The sequence below is a fragment of the Notolepis coatsorum genome, assembly GCF_963971535.1.
Source record: "Notolepis coatsorum genome assembly, chromosome: 7".
In the NCBI taxonomy this organism is placed as follows: Eukaryota; Metazoa; Chordata; class Actinopteri; order Aulopiformes; family Paralepididae; genus Notolepis; species Notolepis coatsorum.
The window spans coordinates 13368956-13387135 of NC_140171.1; the positions used below are offsets into that span (position 1 = coordinate 13368956).

Here is an 18180-nt window from a genome sequence, read left to right on the forward strand (position 1 = left end):
GTACAGTATAGTATAGTACAGTGTAGTATAGTGTAGTATAGTACAGTATAGTATAGTACAGTGTAGTGCAGTACAGTATAGTACAGTATAGTATAGTACAGTGTAGTATAGTACAGTATAGTGCAGTACAGTATAGTGTAGAACAGTCCAGTACAGTGTAGTACAGTATAGTGTAGTTTCAGTACAGTATAATATAATATAGTACAGTATAGTACAGTATAGTATAGTACAGTACAGTGTAGTTTCAGTACAGTATAGTGTAGTTACAGTACAGTATAATATAGTATAGTACAGTATAGTACAGTACAGTGTAGTTACAGTATAGTATGTGTGTACTGTTCAAGCTCTACTCACTAATTCTCCTTTGTCTCCTTTACTGCCCTTCTGACCTGGTCCTCCTGTCTCCCCCTGTGGAACACACACACACACACACACACACACACACACACACACACACACACACACACACACACACACACACACACACACACACACACACACACACACACATAGACACACACACACATAGACACACACACACACACACACACACACACACACACATAGACACACATACACACATTATATACACGTATACACCAGTGTTAACTTCATCCACGTCATAATATGGCGTCACAACAACAAAGCCTTCGATTCTATCTTGTAGGCTACAAAGGACACCTGAACGGGTTAAATCGAGTCACATCTTATCAGAATGGTATCAATACACACACACACACACATTACCTTATCCCCATCATCTCCTGGGGGGCCAGCGGGGCCAGCGGCTCCAAGTAGTCCTAAAGGTCCCTGGTCTCCATCCTTTCCTGCTGGTCCGATCGGACCTTTGTCTCCCTGAGACACACACACACACATGTCTGTTAACGTGTGTACACACACACACACATAGGCAACGTAATGGAGCAGGCGAAGCGGGTGCTCTACCAGTATTGAACTTGGGGGAGCAAACTTGTCCCTTTGCTCCCTCACTTTTTGATCATATGATATATCCCCCCCCCCCCAATATATAAATATTATCTAACCATAACTACGTAATTTCAATCAAATTAATAATACGCAATGACACTTAATAGCACGTTTTTAAGTTTCCAAAGATTGCGACACCCCCCTGCCCGATATGGTTTGATCCAGCCCCCAGCAGACAGAGCGGACGCGCACTCCAGTCTCACAGCGCTGCAGGCAGCCTCCAGGTGTAAACTGGTACGCAGGCAGGCAGGCAGCGTGAACACTTTAGTCACACAAGTCAACAGCAGGATCTTCCACTAAGTAAGTTCAGTTGTTCGAACAAACTATTATGTTAGACATCATCTTTACTATTGAGTGGTATAACTTCTACCACGCAATACAATAAAATTGTTTCACGGTCCGAAATGCCATCTGGTCATACCAATAATAATAATAATAATAACAAAGTTTCCCTCTGGTTGGCGTTAGCTTTAGTGCTAGCCGCTAGCTAACGTTGTCATATATCTAGATTATGTGGTGTCGTCAGCTGGATAACGTTGACTTCGTTTTCAAATTTTAACGTTCGCTATGGCAGACGAGCAGGGCCGGATTAACGACGGCCGCGGCCCGTGGGCCTTTAGTGACGAGGGCCCCCCAATTTTTTTTTTTTTTTTTTATTATAATAATAATGCAATACAAGTCTGAAAATGAAGGGATTATGTCCATGAGTGTCATTTTTTAAAATTAAGGCCTGCCTCTTATATAAGCCTCTCTAATAAAGGCCTGGTGCTCTTTGCAGCTGAGGTAAATAGAAGACCCGTCCTATATTTGAGGATTTACGGTAAATCAAGATGTTCAATTATCTTAAGGTACAATACCTGAAATGAAAATGTGTGTGTGTGTGTCCCAGCCAACCAGGTAACAATGGCAGAAAAAAGAAAGAATACAGACATCGGAGCATTTTTCAGTACACCAAAACGCAAAGTAAGAACCCTAGTAGCCTAATAGCTCAAAGACTTAAAGGGCGGGGCTCCACAAATAATGGATTGCACGGTGTTAATTGCACCCTTACTTACAATTCACTATGAATTGAAAACGGGGGACCCTGATGTAAACAAAACAAAAGTCTCTCTCTGGTCTGCATCCCCTTAACAATTGTGTGTATTGAGCCGTACTGTATTGTACCCATTCTGCAATATGTTAATAAATTTTTTTATCAATCAATAACAGATTGCAGAATGGGTACAATACAGTACGGCTCAATACACACAATTGTTAAGGGGGATGCAGACCAGAGAAAGACTTTTGTTTTGTTTACATCAGGGTCCCCCCATTTTCAATTCATAATGAATTGTAAGTAAGGGTGCAATAGAAATGTTTCATAATGATGTTCAGTGTATTCATAAGTGTATTGCTCTCCTTAATGTAGAATGATATGGTGACTGTACAGACTCAGGAAGGAGAGAAAGAGACCCAAGAGTTACAGGTAATGGAAATATCAGACAGCTTAAAGTGTAGGATAACATAACAAATTAAGACACAAAATAGGCTATATTTACAGCAGACCCTGTTATTGTTCCTTGTTGGTATTTTTTTCTCTCTTTCTTATTAAAAACTTGGCCTATTTGAAAGGAGATTGATTTAATAAAAATAAAAGAGCGAAAAATCAATATACAGTATATATACAGTATAATTAATATATTATTATTATTATAGTAATTGGCTATCATACTGCAATATAAACTGAGTTTTATAGTGAAAAGAGCAGCTTTATTAGTCAAGATTGAAGGCTCTATATTGCAGGAAATTGCACGTACAGGTTCATTAAATGAAAAAAAATTATATAAATAAAAAAAAATAAAAAATTGCACCCCCACTTTCAACTATAACTAGGCGGGCCTGTGTATTGGTAACAATACACAGGTAAGAGACAAACTCACAGGTTCCCCTTTCTCTCCCATTGGTCCAGGTCCACCAATGGATCCGGCCCGTCCAGGCTGACCAATAGCACCAGCCGATCCCGGAGGCCCCCTCTCACCTGCTGCCCCCTGGGGGACAGAGACAAGAGCAGGATTTTAACCAAAGCAATTCACTTCAGAGAGGCTGTCACACTGCATCACACAGGAGAGCAGAGAAGAGGATGGAGAGGAAATAAGAGGAGAGGAGAGAGAGAGGAGGGGAGAAGAACAGATGAGTGCATAGGATATTGAGAATGCCAGGAGAGCAGAGGAGGGGAGAGGAGAGCAGAGGAGAGGAGAGAGCGGAGGAGGGGAGAGCCGAGCAGAGGAGAGGAGAGTAAAGGAGAGGAGATGAGAGGAGAGGAGAAGATAGGAGAGAAGAGGGGAGGAGAGCAGAGGAGATAAGAGGGGAGGAGAGGAGAGGCGATATGTATATTTGTGTACAAATGCATTTATGATCATCACAATCTACCAAATGGTTTTAATCATTTTTTTTCTTTTAATTCGGATGTTCATTCATATGTTACACGTCAGTCCAGGGACCTGCATACCTTATTGTGGTACTTCACTTAGGCAGTTCTCAGTGAGGTATAGAGGGTCCAATCTTTGGAATGCAGCTGATCCTATGCTGAGGAAATCTCCATCTCTGCTTATTTTTTAAGTAAACTACAAAAAAAATTCTCATATCCAAAAGTAGTAGATAGATAAATAGGTCATACATGTAGGTATGTATTTGGTTATGTGGGTGGGTAGGTTTGTAGGCAGGTGGGTGGTTATGTATTATTATGTACGCAGTACACAGTATATGTATGTATGTACTGTGTGTATGTATGTTTGTGTTAACACATATCTTTTGAATGTAGTACTGGTATTTTTTAAATAATATGTATATTTTTGCATGTTTTGATTTTACAAAACAGGGGAAGTTCTCGATAAGCCTCTAGGCTTCTAACTTCTACTTCACAATATGGTTATTATTAGGGATGCTCGATATTAGCTTTTTTACCGATACCGATATACCGATATTGTCCAACTCTTAATTTCCGATACCGATATCAACCGATATCAACCGATATATGCAGGGGTTCCCCCCCCCCCCCCCCCCCCCCCCCCCCCCCCCAAAACGGAATAATTTCAGGTAATTAACATTACATATCTCTTGTTGTGGAATTAACACTATGCAAACTTTTGACAATAAATAAAATCAGAATTTGTTCTTACTTGCTTACCTGGGTAAATAAAGGTTATAAAAATGTAAAAAAAAACGATACCGATATTTTCCGATATCACATTTTAATGCCAATATCGGCCGATAATATCGGTAGGCCGATAATATCGGACATCCCTAATTATTATGTTTTTTTTTTTTTTTTTACTTTTGTTTACAGTAACTGTGTTACGTAATAAATAAATACAAATACAAAAAGGAGAGGGGATGAGATGAGAGGAGATGAGAGGAGGTGAAAGGAAAGGAGAGGAGAGGAGACCAGAGGAGGGGAGAGCAGAGCAAAGGAGAGATGAGAGGAGGAGAGGAGAGGAGAGCAGAGGGGAGGATATGAGAGGAGATGAAAGGAGAAGAAAGGAAAGGAGAAGAAAGGAAAGGAGAGAGGAGAAGAGATAAGAGGAGACGAGGAGAGGAGAGGAGATGAGATGAGAGGAGAGGAGAATAGAAGAGAGGATGGAGAATAGAAGAGAGGATGGAGAGGAGATGAGAGGAGAAGAGAGGAGTGGAGAGGAGAAGAGAGGAGAGGAGAGCGGAGGAGATGAGAGGAGAGGAGAGGAGAGGAGAGCGGAGGAGATGAGAGGAGAGGAGAGGAGAGGAGAGGAGATGAGAGGAGAAGAGATGAGAGGAGAGGAGAGGAGATGAGAAGAGAGGAGAGAAGAAGAGAAGAGAGGAGAGGAGAGGAGAGGAGATGAGAGGAGATGTAGTGAAGGAAGGATAACTCACTATGCCTCCTGATAATCCGGTGGGTCCTGCACCTCCTTTCAGACCAGCAGGCCCCTGGAGAGACAAACACAATGTTTAATTCAATGTACAATTAAATCACTCCACTTCATTTTAGAAACCGTAAACACCGTTTTTAACTCCTTAAAGGTAGAATATGCAATGCCGTCAAACAGGTGACCTCTAGGCAGAAGAGCCCCTTTTGGTATTGTGCTTTGTTCATCTTTTTTAATTTTGGTCTGCTGTGTGTGTTTCCGTGGGGAGGGGTTGCTACTGCTGGCCACACCTCAGCCTCTACCAAGAGAGGAGGCATCCACAGTATAGTAAGCAGGGGTGTAAAGTACTTGAGTAATTGTACTTTGTTACAATACTTAAGTATTGTTTGTGGGGATTTGTACTTTACTTGAGTATTATTAGGTTTGTATACTTGTACTTTTACTCAATTACATTTCAGAGAAAAAAATACGTACTTTTTACTCCTTACATTTAAAATGCAAAGTACAAAGTACAAATCTCGCAGGTCCAACCATTTTAATGAGTATATTTGGAAAATGAACCCGCCCATACCCATGCTGATTGGTCCTTGTGCAAGACTAGAAAGCGGGGATCTTTGATTAAACACCTGCTATCAGAAGAATAGACAGTCAGAATTTTTTTTTTAACTTTAACTTTTTAGTACTTTAGTACTATTTAAAAGTAGAAACGTTTTGACTTTTACTCAAGTGTGTTTTTAGCCAGATACTCTGACTTTTACTTGAGTACGATTTTGAGACGGTACCCATACTTTCACTTAAGTATAATTTCTGGGTACTTTTTACACCCCTGATAGTAAGTTACTGAACTCCAACCCACACGTCAGACCAAAGCAACAGAGCACAGTACCAAGCGGCTCTTTTGAGGAACGACTCTCGTTGAGCAGCTCTCAGTCTCTGCCTTGTAACATCCAGGTGGTTCTGTGGTTTAAACAACTCTGTGTTCAGTCACTGTTGCTACTAAACTAAAACACCACTTAACCTAACACCTTCACAATGACAATGAAAAGTGTGTGTGTGTGTGTGTGTGTGTGTGTGTGTGTGTGTGTGTGTGTGTGTGTGTGTGTGTGTGTGTGTGTGTGTGTGTGTGTGTGTGTAGAGTTTGTGTACGTGTGTATGTGTGTGTAGAGTTTGTGTACATGTGTGTACAGTTTGTGTATGTGTGTGTATACAGTTTGTGTACGTGTGTATGTGTGTGAACAGTTTGTGTATGTGTGTGTGTACAGTTTGTGTACGTGTGTATGTGTGTGAACAGTTTGTGTGTGTGTGTGTGTGTGTGTGTGTGTGTGTGTGTGTGTGTGTGTATGTGTGTGTGTGTGTGTGTGTGTGTGTGTGTGTGTGTGTGTGTGTGTGTGTGTGTGTGTGTGTGTGTGTGTGTGTGTGTATGTGTGTTACCATGCCCCCGGTGGCTCCTCTGCTCCCTCTGAAGCCTCTGAGCCCCTGAGGGCCATTCTTCCCAGTTGTCCCTGCTGTTCCTGGGTCGCCCTGACAACCAACAACAGACACAACACAAAGCACAGTCAAATCACTTCCTCATGTTCACCACCAGCTCTGGTAACATACCGTTGTATTCGTTCGGTACACTACACAGCCGTTCGGTACGGTACGGTACGGTACACACTGAAACGGTTCGGTCCGGTACGGATACGTGTACCTTTACACCCCTAATTGGTTATGTATTGACTTGTGTTTTTTTCTTGTGTAAATAGTGTAATGTAAAAAGGGTAGGCAATTATAAGCCTCGGCTTCAGCCTACACCTTTTCTGTAATTTAATATTTTTCGTTTTTTTTAAGTTCTACAGTACTACTATGCTTAAAAAAAAAAAAAAAGACCGAAATAAAATCATTCATTCATACTTGGAATTTGACTTGGTTATGTATTGACTTGGAATTTGACTTGGTTCTCTATTGACATGGAATTTGACTTGGTTCTCTATTGACATGGAATTTGACTTGGTTATGTGTTGACATGGAATTTGACTTGGTTATGTGTTGACTTGGAATTTGACTTGGTTATGTGTTGACTTGGAATTTGACTTAATTATGTATTGACACTGAATTTGACTTGATTATGCATTGACTTGGAATTTGACTTGGTTGCGACAGACTCTGGGGCTGGGGCGACAGTGGCGACAGGAGGTAGAGCAGTCGTCTGGTAATCCGGAGGTTCCCGGTTCGATTCCCGCTCCTCCCGGGCAGCGTGTGGAAGTGTCCTTGAGCAAAACACTTAACCCCTAATTGCTCCTGATGAGCAGGTTGGCACATTGCATGGCTGCCTCTGCCATCGGTGTGTGAATGTGTGAGTGAATGGGTACAAATGTGAGGAACAAGTTGTAAAGCGCTTTGGATAAAAGTGCTACAGTATATAAATGCAGCCCTTTAGCCATTTACTTGGTTATGTGTTGACTTGGAATTTAACTTGATTTGGTATTGGGGGGGGGGGGGGGGGGGGTTCTTTGGTGTTTCCTGAAAGCTCTCTGATGATTCTGGAAGTTGGTCCATTCAGAGAGCTGGTCAGCGGTTGCGTTTGTGATCACCTACTACTGTGGTGCCTCCCTCGACCCGACCAGCTCGAGGTTGGATCCTGGATTGTTTGTAGACATGGCGTCTTGCCACGCAGTTCCACAGCAGCGTGGTAACCAGGCACACGTGGTAACCAGGCACACGTGGTAACCAGGCACACGTGGTAACCAGGCACACGTGGTAACCAGGCACACGTGGAGATGCTGTTATGAATCTCATTGATCCATTGTGTTTACGTCTGTTTTTAATAATTCTTTAATGAGGAGTATCTGTATTTGTTGGAAAGGGCCCATTATGTGTCTGTCTTGACCGACCAGAAAACTTCAGAGGATGAACTTTTGGTACTGACTGATACGTCAACGTTCACAAAGCTGTTTTTTCTGCAAACGTGCGATTACATTATATTCTAATAAAACAAATTAAAACCTATGAGAAGTGCCAAACAGCTTGCCAGATCTAGCTCTATCTCCACTGTAATACAGTAGGTAGCCAGACAGTGTGATGGAGAAAATGCTCTTTGTATCCATATGGGTTCCAAAAGCATGTGGAACCTCTATGTTATTTGAATCTTATATGCAGATCGTGATTTGATCTGCTGATTCAATACACTATGTACTAGAAAGGAGCACTCAGTAGAGCGTGGTTAACCGACCAATGAAAGTAGTAGTCTACTGAATTCACTGATACCTCCCATATGAAAGGGGGTTGGGTTTATTGATGATGGAAATCAATTAAAATAAAATACATGTCATTGATCAATTTGAGAAATATTCAATCATTCAGGTCCTTGGCCCGCTGTCAGCCTATGTGCCAAGTTTAATCTACCACGGCCTTGTAGTCGGCTAGATTAACTGCGGATAGACAGACAGACACAGACAGACACACAGACCGGACCGATTACATGATCTTCTGCCTGGTGGAGATAAGAATGTGTGTGTGTGTGTGTGTGTGTGTGTGTGTGTGTGTGTGTGTGTGTGTGTGTGTGTGTGTGTGTGTGTGTGTGTGTGTGTGTGTGTGTGTGTGTGTGTGTGTGTGTGTGTGTGTGTGTGTGTGTGTGTGTGTGTGTGTGTGTGTGTGTGTGTGTGTGTGTGTGTGTGTGTGTGTGTGTATGTGTGTGTGTGTGTGTGTGTGTGTGTGTGTGCGTGTGCGGTGTGTGTGTGTGTGTGTGTGTACCCACCTTCCCGCCCTCCTTCCCAGCAGATCCAGGTAGACCCTGCTCTCCAGGTCCGCCCGGTGACCCTGGGTGTCCTCTGTCCCCAGTCGGCCCGGTCTCTCCTGATTTACCCTGGAACACACAAGCACATCACAGGGTCCATTACAGTATGGAGATACAGGTGAGGGCACATCACAGGGTCCATAACAGCATGGAGATACAGGTGAGGGCACATCACAGGGTCCATAACAGCATGGAGATACAGGTGAGGGCACATCACAGGGTCCATAACAGCATGGAGATACAGGTGAGGGCAGATCACAGGGTCCATAACAGCATGGAGATACAGGTGAGGGCAGATCACAGGGTCCATAACAGCATGGAGATACAGGTGAGGGCACATCACAGGGTCCATAACAGCATGGAGATACAGGTGAGGGCACATCACAGGGTCCATAACAGCATGGAGATACAGGTGAGTGCACATCACAGGGTCCAGAACAGCATGGAGATACAGGTGAGGCCAGATCACAGGGTCCAGAACAGCATGGAGATACAGGTGAGGCCAGATCACAGGGTCCAGAACAGCATGGAGATACAGGTGAGGCCACATCACAGGGTCCATAACAGTATGGAGATACAGGTGAGGGCACATCGCAGGGTCCATAACAGTATGGAGATACAGGTGAGGGCACATCGCAGGGTCCATAACAGTATGGAGATACAGGTGAGGGCAGATCACAGGGTCCAGAACAACATGGAGATACACATGAGGGCTAGGGTTGGGTACCGTTCACATTTGAACCGGTACAGGTACCGGTACCTGTGAATCGATACGGGTACCTGACGGTACCTTTTTTCGGTCTATTAGTGTCTAAAATGTAATCTACCTCAGTTGTAAAATATTAGTCCAAACTTCAAATAATTTATTATCATTATTATTAGGGATGCTCGATATTGGCTTTTTTACCGATACCAATATACCGATATTGTCCAACTCTTAATTTCCGATACCGATATCAACCGATATATGCAGGGTTTCCCCCCCCAAAAAGTTTAATAATTTCAGGTAATTAACATTACATATCTCTTGTTGTGGAATTAACACAACATTATGCATACTTTTGACAATAAATAAAATCAGAATTTGTTGTTACTTGCTTGCCTGGGTAAATAAAGGTTATAGAAATGTAAAAAAAAAAAAAAATCCGATATCACATTTTAATGCCGATATCGGCCAATAATATCGGTAGGCCGATAATATCGGACATCCCTAATTATTATTTATTTAGAACAATTTGTTAATATATATATATATATATTATAATATATCATATTGCAGCAAGCGTTGTCTGCATCTAGCTTTGTAAACCACACTTGCGACCGTTTTCAGCTTGCCATTTCCCCGACTGCTTTGTTGTTGTTGAATCAAGTAAAATCCTAGGTAAGCCTGTATTGTGTTGTGCGCATGAACGTTGACGTGCACGTGCGGCACACTTCATAGGTTTTGTTTTGCGGTAAACAAAACATTGACGTCATCGGACTTAAACATTTTTTTTTTGCATTACCGAAATGTGGCACCGGTGGATCTCACGTGAATCGGTACTCGGTAGTACCGACGTGATTCGGTCGATACCCTTAAAAGTACCGGATTCGGTACCCATCCCTAGTGAGGGCAGATCACAGGGTCCATAACAGCATGGAGATACAGTATGTTAATTTTTTTTTTTTTTTTTTTATTATCTTTCTTCCCCTCCTTTTTCCCGATTTTTTCTCCCATCCCACCCTTCCTGGTTGTTGCATACTTTCCCCTACTGTTGGTCCGGGAGACCGGAGACTGTCACATGCTTTCCTCCGACGCATGTGCAGCCTGGGGCAGGCCAACCTGGCCGCGCAGGTTCTCACCGGGGAGAGTGTAGCGTGTGGGAGGCCACACTATTTCTCCTTAGTTCCAACCCTGAACTGTAGGGGTCGCTGTCCACAACGCCCAGGACCCACCCTTCAGCTTTCCCACCCCCTGATACAGCCAATTGTATCAGTGTGAGAGGCCAGCCAAGCTGATAGCAACGCCGGGAGTATGTTAAATTTTAAATATATTTTTTTTCTTTTCACCTTTTCTCTCATCCCCCAAGTTTGTTGTTATGCCAATTCCCTCCTGGTCATTGTGCTGCCTCTACTGTCAGTCTGGGGAGGGTGTAGACTACCACACGCTGCCCTACTGTCGGTCTGGGGAGGGTGTAGACTACCACATACTGCCCTACTGTCGGTCTGGGGAGGGTGTAGACTACCACACGCTGCCCTACTGTTGGTCTGGGGAGGGTGTGTAGACTACCACATGCTGCCCTACTGTCGGTCTGGGAATGTGTAGACTACCACATGCTGCCCTAATGTCGGTCTGGGGAGGGTGTAGACTACCACACGCTGCCCTACTGTCGGTCTGGGGAGGGTGTAGACTACCACACGCTGCCCTACTGTCGGTCTGGGCAGGGTGTAGACTACCACATGCTGCCCTACTGTCGGTCTGGGGAGGGTGTGTAGACTACCACACGCTGCCCTACTGTCGGTCTGGGGAGGGTGTAGACTACCACACGCTGCCCTACTATCGGTCTGGGAGGGTGTAGACTACCACATGCTGCCCTACTGTCGGTCTGGGGAGGGTGTAGACTACCACATGCTGCCCTACTGTCGGTCTGGGGAGGGTGTAGACTACCACATGCTGCCCTACTGTCGGTCTGGGGAGGGTGTGTAGACTACCACATGCTGCCCTACTGTTGGTCTGGGGAGGGTGTAGACTACCACATGCTGCCCTACTATCGGTCTGGGGAGGGTGTAGACTACCACATGCTGCCCTACTGTCGGTCTGGGGAGGGTGTAGACTACCACATGCTGCCCTACTGTCAGTCTGGGGAGGGTGTGTAGACTACCACATGCTGCCCTACTGTTGGTCTGGGGAGGGTGTAGACTACCACATGCTGCACTGTCGCCTCACAGCTAGAAGGTCCAGGGTTGGATTCCCGCTTGGGGACCAGGTTTCCACGTTGCCAGGTACCCAGGTGGGGTATCTCTCAGGCCTTTCTGTGTGGAGTTTGCATGTTCTCCCCGTGCTCGCAAGGGTTTCCCCTCCCGATAAGATAAACCCAATGGAAAAACATGCACAACAGATCGCTAACGCTGTCGCGTTCCCTGACGAAGACGGACAGGAGCACTTGGATTGGTCCCCGGGGCGCAGCCCCACGCCGCAGCCCCACGCCGCAGCCCCTATCTTCTCCCGGGTGCCCTTGGGGGGGTAAGGACGACGGGATGGGTCAAGCGCAGAGACTCGATTTCATCGGCGACCCAAAAGATATTGCATATGTGTGTTCCTGTGTGTGCTGCCCATCGCATGTGTGTCACTGCATGATGAATAAAGACTTCTTCAAAAGTCCAGTTTATATATTATATTATATATATATCTCCCCCAGATTCCCTCCCTGCTGACCAGTAGGAGTCACTGTTGCAACAACTCATACTGGCTTCCCGGCCGCGAACACTGCTAATTGTGTTCATGGGGATGACTGACCAAGCCGGAGGTACCGCTGGCGGGAATTGAACCCGGGTCTCTGCGGTGTTTAGGCGAGTGTTTAGACCTCTACACCACTGAGCAGGGATGCTCTTTTTTGGCAATGCCCTGCTTCACACTCACACCTAGGAGCCGCCCAGTACAACCACAGTCTGACACTGCTAACCACTGAGCAGCTCCACTGGAGCAACTGGATTCCTGACCAGCCTGCCTCCGGTTTGAAAATCCTCATTGACTTAACATGGTTTTTTTCTGGCATCATGGCCCACAGAGGTTTTCAAGACAGGGTGTCAATTGCAAAAAGGTCCACACTGGTCCACAAAGGTCTACATATAATATACCGTTCGAAAGATCTATTTGTTGTCGTTCGAATGCCACCTCACTCGACCAATTCTGTGCCTCGGTTCTCGAGTTACATGACGATTATGTCAGGCGAGCGTCTTTTTACGCTCCGTGCGTCAGATGACCACCCCTGACTCCAGACGCTCCAGAACTGCCAATCATCCGCTGATGGTAAAAAAATTTGGTCAGCGTTGTAGGGGGTGCGAATAAGGGAACTAAGTGAAAGTTGAAAACCAGACGCTTTCACACTAGCCATTCGGGGTCGAATCAGAGCGCGATCGCACCAAAAAAGGGTGTGATCGTCCCTGATGAGAACGCTCCCCCGCGTCCCCGGGGACGCTGATTCGCTCCAAACCTGGACCGCTGGAATAGGTGGTCTCGGGTGCGAACCAGCGTCCCCGACGACAGAGTGGGGGGCGTGGTGTGCAAGCTTGTACCAAAACACGGAAGAGGCTTGCTGTATCAACTTGCTGACACACACAACGTCATTTGTAATGCTTTCATGCTTGCTTGATCACACTAGACGGCGGTATCGAGCACCTTTTATAACATTGTATCCTGGGATGTGGGATGGCCCCAGGTTAGGCCCCAGGCGAACGGTTCTGCCGGTTACATTGAAGCCCATCAAATATGCCCGATCCATATGTTATGGTGGATTATGCCGTCGAGCAAATGGACATTGGATCTACCAGATGGCGATCAAGAAATTGGAATATTCTTTTTGGATTACTCCCGGCCACAGGTAAGGGCGATTTGACGTACATTTTTGCTTGATCCTGCAATGCTTTTACACCGATCGGGCTGATAACCGGTTTTTAGTGTTCAATGCGAATGCCGTTACTGACAATCAAATAATCAGAAACGACCCCCCCCCTTTCATGCATTCATGATGGAACATAATAGCTATGATCTAGATTTTATTTTGGGATAATAGCGTATACAGGCAAGACATGGCAACGTGTACAATGGAATCGACGTATATTGCCATAACTAAGCATTTCATGAATGACCCTAGACCGCTCTAAAACCATAATTATATTCACCACGGTATAACACGGGAAGGTATGGATGTAAAAAATTATCTCTTTTTTGCATCTTGACCGGAAGAAACTCAAAGTCAAATGACTATAGTATTGTATCCATGGCTATAATATATAATATAGATTTAGCTCTACAAACAAGGTGACCAACTCCCATCGTTTACATCATGGCAGTAGCTACCACAGGATAAGGCTAATAGCTGGCAGCCAATGAGTTAAGAGGTTAACAAACATTTGCACAAACAAGCCACAACATAATACTTACGTCATGTCCAGTTCACTGTTGGTGATTATGAAGTTATTGAATATTAATTAAGTTACTGTCAGTGTCGAGTCTCACCTGAAATATGCATGTGAGGTATTCGTTTAGTATTGGATTATGGTGTTCACACCTCCTCAAACAAACCAAGCGGTCAACAAGGTATGATCACGTGGTCCTGACACTCACCTGTGGCCCCACCACACCTCCAGGCCCTGGGGGTCCCGTCTTCCCTTGGAAACCCTGGACACAAAGAGAAGAAACGACAGATACTGCATGATCTTTCACTGCTGTCATATGGAAACGTCCAATCACGACACTATTAAATGTCAACAATATTGACAAGTTTACAATAAATAAAAGTGTATAATATAAGTTTGTGCTCCTGAGTCAAGGATTATCAAAGTGTAGGCCAGATGTGTGTGATAGTCAAACGTATGAAGAAAGAGCCTGTACAATAACAACAGAATGATTTATTTACATGATAAACTAATATTATGGCAGTGTGCGGTTTTGTACTTATTCATAATACATGGACAATAAAAATATATTTTGTTAACCTTTCTTGAGTTAGATATGAGTTAGAAAAAGAGAGAGAGAGAGGGAGAGAGAGAGAGAGAGATTGATGCTGACAGCCAGGTATACTGATGATGTAGCCAGGTATGGTACATATGATAACAACACCTCTGGGTGAACTTTAACCCCACTCACCGGCTCTCCTCTTTGACCTGGGTGACCTGGAAGTCCATCCTTCCCTCCTGGACCCTACACACACACACATATACACACACACACATGAAGGACACTAATGTACCAGGGAACAGCTGTTTGGTAGTCGCGTTCAGTTGTGTCAGGAAAATTATACGCAATAAGTGTTTGTGTGTAGTGTGTGTGTGTATGTGTGTACATGCAGGTTTTGACTCACTGTGGCTCCTTTTGGCCCGCCCTCTCCATTCCTTCCCAGTGGCCCTTGGGGTCCCTGGAAATGAACCAATCAATCAATCAATCAATCAATCAATCAATCAATCACCTATCTATCTATCTATCTATCTATCTATCTATCTATCTATCTATCTATCTATCTATCTATCTATCTATCTATCTATCTATCTCTCTATCTCTCTATCTCTCTATCTATCTATCTATCTATCTATCTATCTATCTATCTATCTATCTATCTATCTATCTATCTATCTATCTATCTATATATAATAGATGGTGATGGGAATCGGGGGGGGGGAAGGGCCTCTTCTTGCCCCTCCGGAAGTCCACCACCAGCTCCTTGGTTTTACTGGTGTTGAGTTGGAGGTGGTTGCTGTCGCTCCACCCCACAAAGCTCTCCACCAGGGCTCTATACTCCTCCTCATCGTCGTCGGTGATGTAGCTTACGATGGAGGAGTCATCAGAGAACTTCTGCCGGTAGCACCCGCTTGAGTTGTGGCAGAAGTCTGAGGTATAGAGGGTGAAGAGGAAGGGTGACAGCACAGTTCCTTGGGGGGCGCCGGTGTTGCTCACCAGTACGTCGTACTGACTTTCCTTTAGTCTGACGTACTGCGGTCTGTCAGTGAGGTAGTCCTTGATCCAGGCCACCAAGCCGTGCTCCAGCTGCATCACGGAGAGCGTGCTTCTCCGCTAGCAGTGACGGCTGGATGGTGTTGAAGGCACTGGAGAAGTCGAAGAACATTATCCGCACTGAGCTGCGCGGCTTCTCCAGGTCCGTGTAAGCTCTGTGGAGCATATAGATGATTGCGTCCTCCACCCCGATGTTTGCCGGGTATGCAAACTGCAGGGGGTCGAGGGAGTCACGCACCAGGGGCTTGAGGTGTTGCAGGACCAGTCTCTCGAACGTCTTCATGACGTGTGACGTCAGAGCGACTGGCCTGTAGTCGTTGAGGGTGCTGGGTCGTCCCTTCTTGGGCACCGGGACAATGCAGGAGGTCTTCCAGAGCTGGGGCACCCTCTCCAGCCTCAGGGAGAGGTTGAAGAGATGTTGCAGCGGTGCTGCCAGCTGCTCCGCACATGCTTTGAGCACCCTGGGGTTGGTGTTTGTGGGTGGTGGTGGGCAGGCTGCTGTTGGGGCTGGGGTGCCAGTGCTGATGGGTGGGGGGGGGGGGTGCTTGAGAGGTGGGGAGGGGTGCTGGTGTTGATGGGTGGGGGGAGGGGTCTGTCTATCTATCTATCTATCTATCTATCTATCTATCTATCTATCTATCTATCTATCTATCTATCTATCTATCTATCTATCTATCTATCTATCTATCTATCTATCTATCTATCTATCTATCTATCTATCTATCTATATATAGTTCTACAGTATCTATCGATCTATCTATCTATCTATCTATCTATCTATCTATCTATCTATCTATCTATCTATCTATCTATCTATCTATCTATCTATCTATCTATCTATCTATCTATCTATCTATCTATCTATCTATCTATCTATCTATCTATCTATCTATCTATCTATCTATCTCTCTCTCTCTCTCTCTCTCTATCTATCTCAGGAGAGGTGCACGTCTTACCCTCTCCCCAGGTGATCCAGCGGTGCCATCATGACCTGAAGAGCCCTGAGAAGAGGGAGGGTGAGATGGAGGGAGAGATGGAGGAAGAGATGGAGGGAGAGATGGAGGACAGGGGGAGAGATGGAGGGAGGACAGAGGGAGATATAGAGGGAGAGATGGAGGGAGAATTGGAGGGAGGACAAAGGGAGAGATGGAGGGAGGACAGACGGGGAGTGGTGCACAACATTAAATTGTCATTTGTGTCATTCCTGTAATTTCTGTAATTTCTCTCAAGCAACAGTTATCAAAAGTGCAGAGCGCCCTAGCCTAAATCAACCTTTAGTTCTCTTGGTTCTGGCTTTGGGAGAGCGTTGTTAGTGTTATCACAAATATATAGTGTACTCATAAATATTGATTGAACTGTCCTAGACCATAGGAATGTGAACCAAATGTGAATTATTACAGTATCACAAGTGACTTTGAGGTACTATTAAATCCTATGACTCAGGTGATAGCAACCAGCTAGTCTTCCTGGAGTCCACACAAAAAAACATACAAAAACAATTATTATTGCAAAACAAAATGATTAAAAGTCAGTACTCAACACACAATGCATAATGAAACTAACAATTAAGATGGCTAAAATTACATGCAAGGTGATGAGGTGGTGAGGAGAGGTAGCTAACCTTTGCCCCCGACTTTCCTGTTGGCCCTTTGGCGCCCCTGCCCCCTCGCACCCCCTGCAGGAAGAAAGAGGAACAATGATGAATAATCACCGCAGAACACCCATCAGGACGTCCATCAGCACAAGACTAAACAGATATAACAGGAAGACTGGAATACTGGACAGGCGAATAGAAGGGCAGCACTCACATTAGGACCTCTCTGGCCTCCAATTCCTGGTTGTCCCCCAGGACCCTGGGGAAGATCAGAACTAAGTCAGCAAAGGAGTGAAACGGATCTTTGAATCTGAATTCAAGTGCTGTTGAGTCGCTGCCAATACGGCTTGGCGGCAATGGAAATAAAACCATGTGATATTCAGAAGAACTTCAATATTGATGCATATCACAATATCTGCTCCAGCCTGAATATTAAATCATCACTTGATTGTCATCATATTGGACTACACAGCAATAGGTCATCGTGCACAATATCATTAAAAACCCACAATACGATAATTCAGTGTGATAAATCTCTGATATGATCTTTATATCAGAAATATATGGGTTTATTTGAGAGACTTCTCAAATTATGCTTGTTTTTCAGCCTAACCCACATCCTCTGAGGGCAATGTTGTTCACTTTGTTTCAAAGGGTGCTTTTGGGGGATTTGTGTCGAGATTATAAACAATATTCAAGCATTTGTAACTAGTTATGGTAGAGGTACTGAGTGAAAGTGTAAACTAGACTGACTGAATGAAAGTCACCAACGATGATCTAGTGTGAACTATGTGAACTATGTGAACTATGTGAACTATGTGATCTATGTGAACTACTGTGAACGATGTGAACTATGTGAACTAGTGTGAACGATGTGAACTATGTGAACTATGTGCTCTAGTGTGAACTAGTGTGAACTATGTGAACTATGTGAACTATGTGAACTAGTGTGAACTATGTGAACTATGTGAACTATGTGAACTATGTTAACTATGTGAACTATGTGACCTATGTGAACTATGTGATCTAGTGTGAACTATGTGAACTATGTTAACTATGTGAACTATGTTAACTATGTGATCTAGTGTGAACTATGTGAACTATGTGAACTATGTGAACTATGTGAACTAGTGTGAACTATGTGAACTAGTGTGAACTATGTGAACTATGTGAACTATGTGAACTAGTGTGAACTATGTGAACTATGTGAACTATGTGAACTAGTGTGAACTATGTG

At 44.4% G+C, this 18180-nt stretch overlaps 1 protein-coding gene across 1 annotated transcript in view; it reads right to left on the reverse strand.

The window, feature by feature from the left end:
* Positions 1–339: 339 nt before the first annotated feature.
* Positions 340–18180, reverse strand: part of LOC311232628 (uncharacterized protein) — a gene marked incomplete at its 3' end in the record, with an annotated part of 41193 nt that continues 23352 nt past the window's right edge. The window contains 12 exon segments of the mRNA XM_084319488.1: positions 340–408; positions 748–855; positions 2907–3014; positions 4873–4926; positions 6297–6386; positions 8602–8709; positions 13967–14020; positions 14489–14542; positions 14703–14756; positions 16306–16350; positions 16971–17024; positions 17158–17202. Coding sequence (XP_084175614.1) covers positions 340–408; positions 748–855; positions 2907–3014; positions 4873–4926; positions 6297–6386; positions 8602–8709; positions 13967–14020; positions 14489–14542; positions 14703–14756; positions 16306–16350; positions 16971–17024; positions 17158–17202 — 843 coding nt within the window.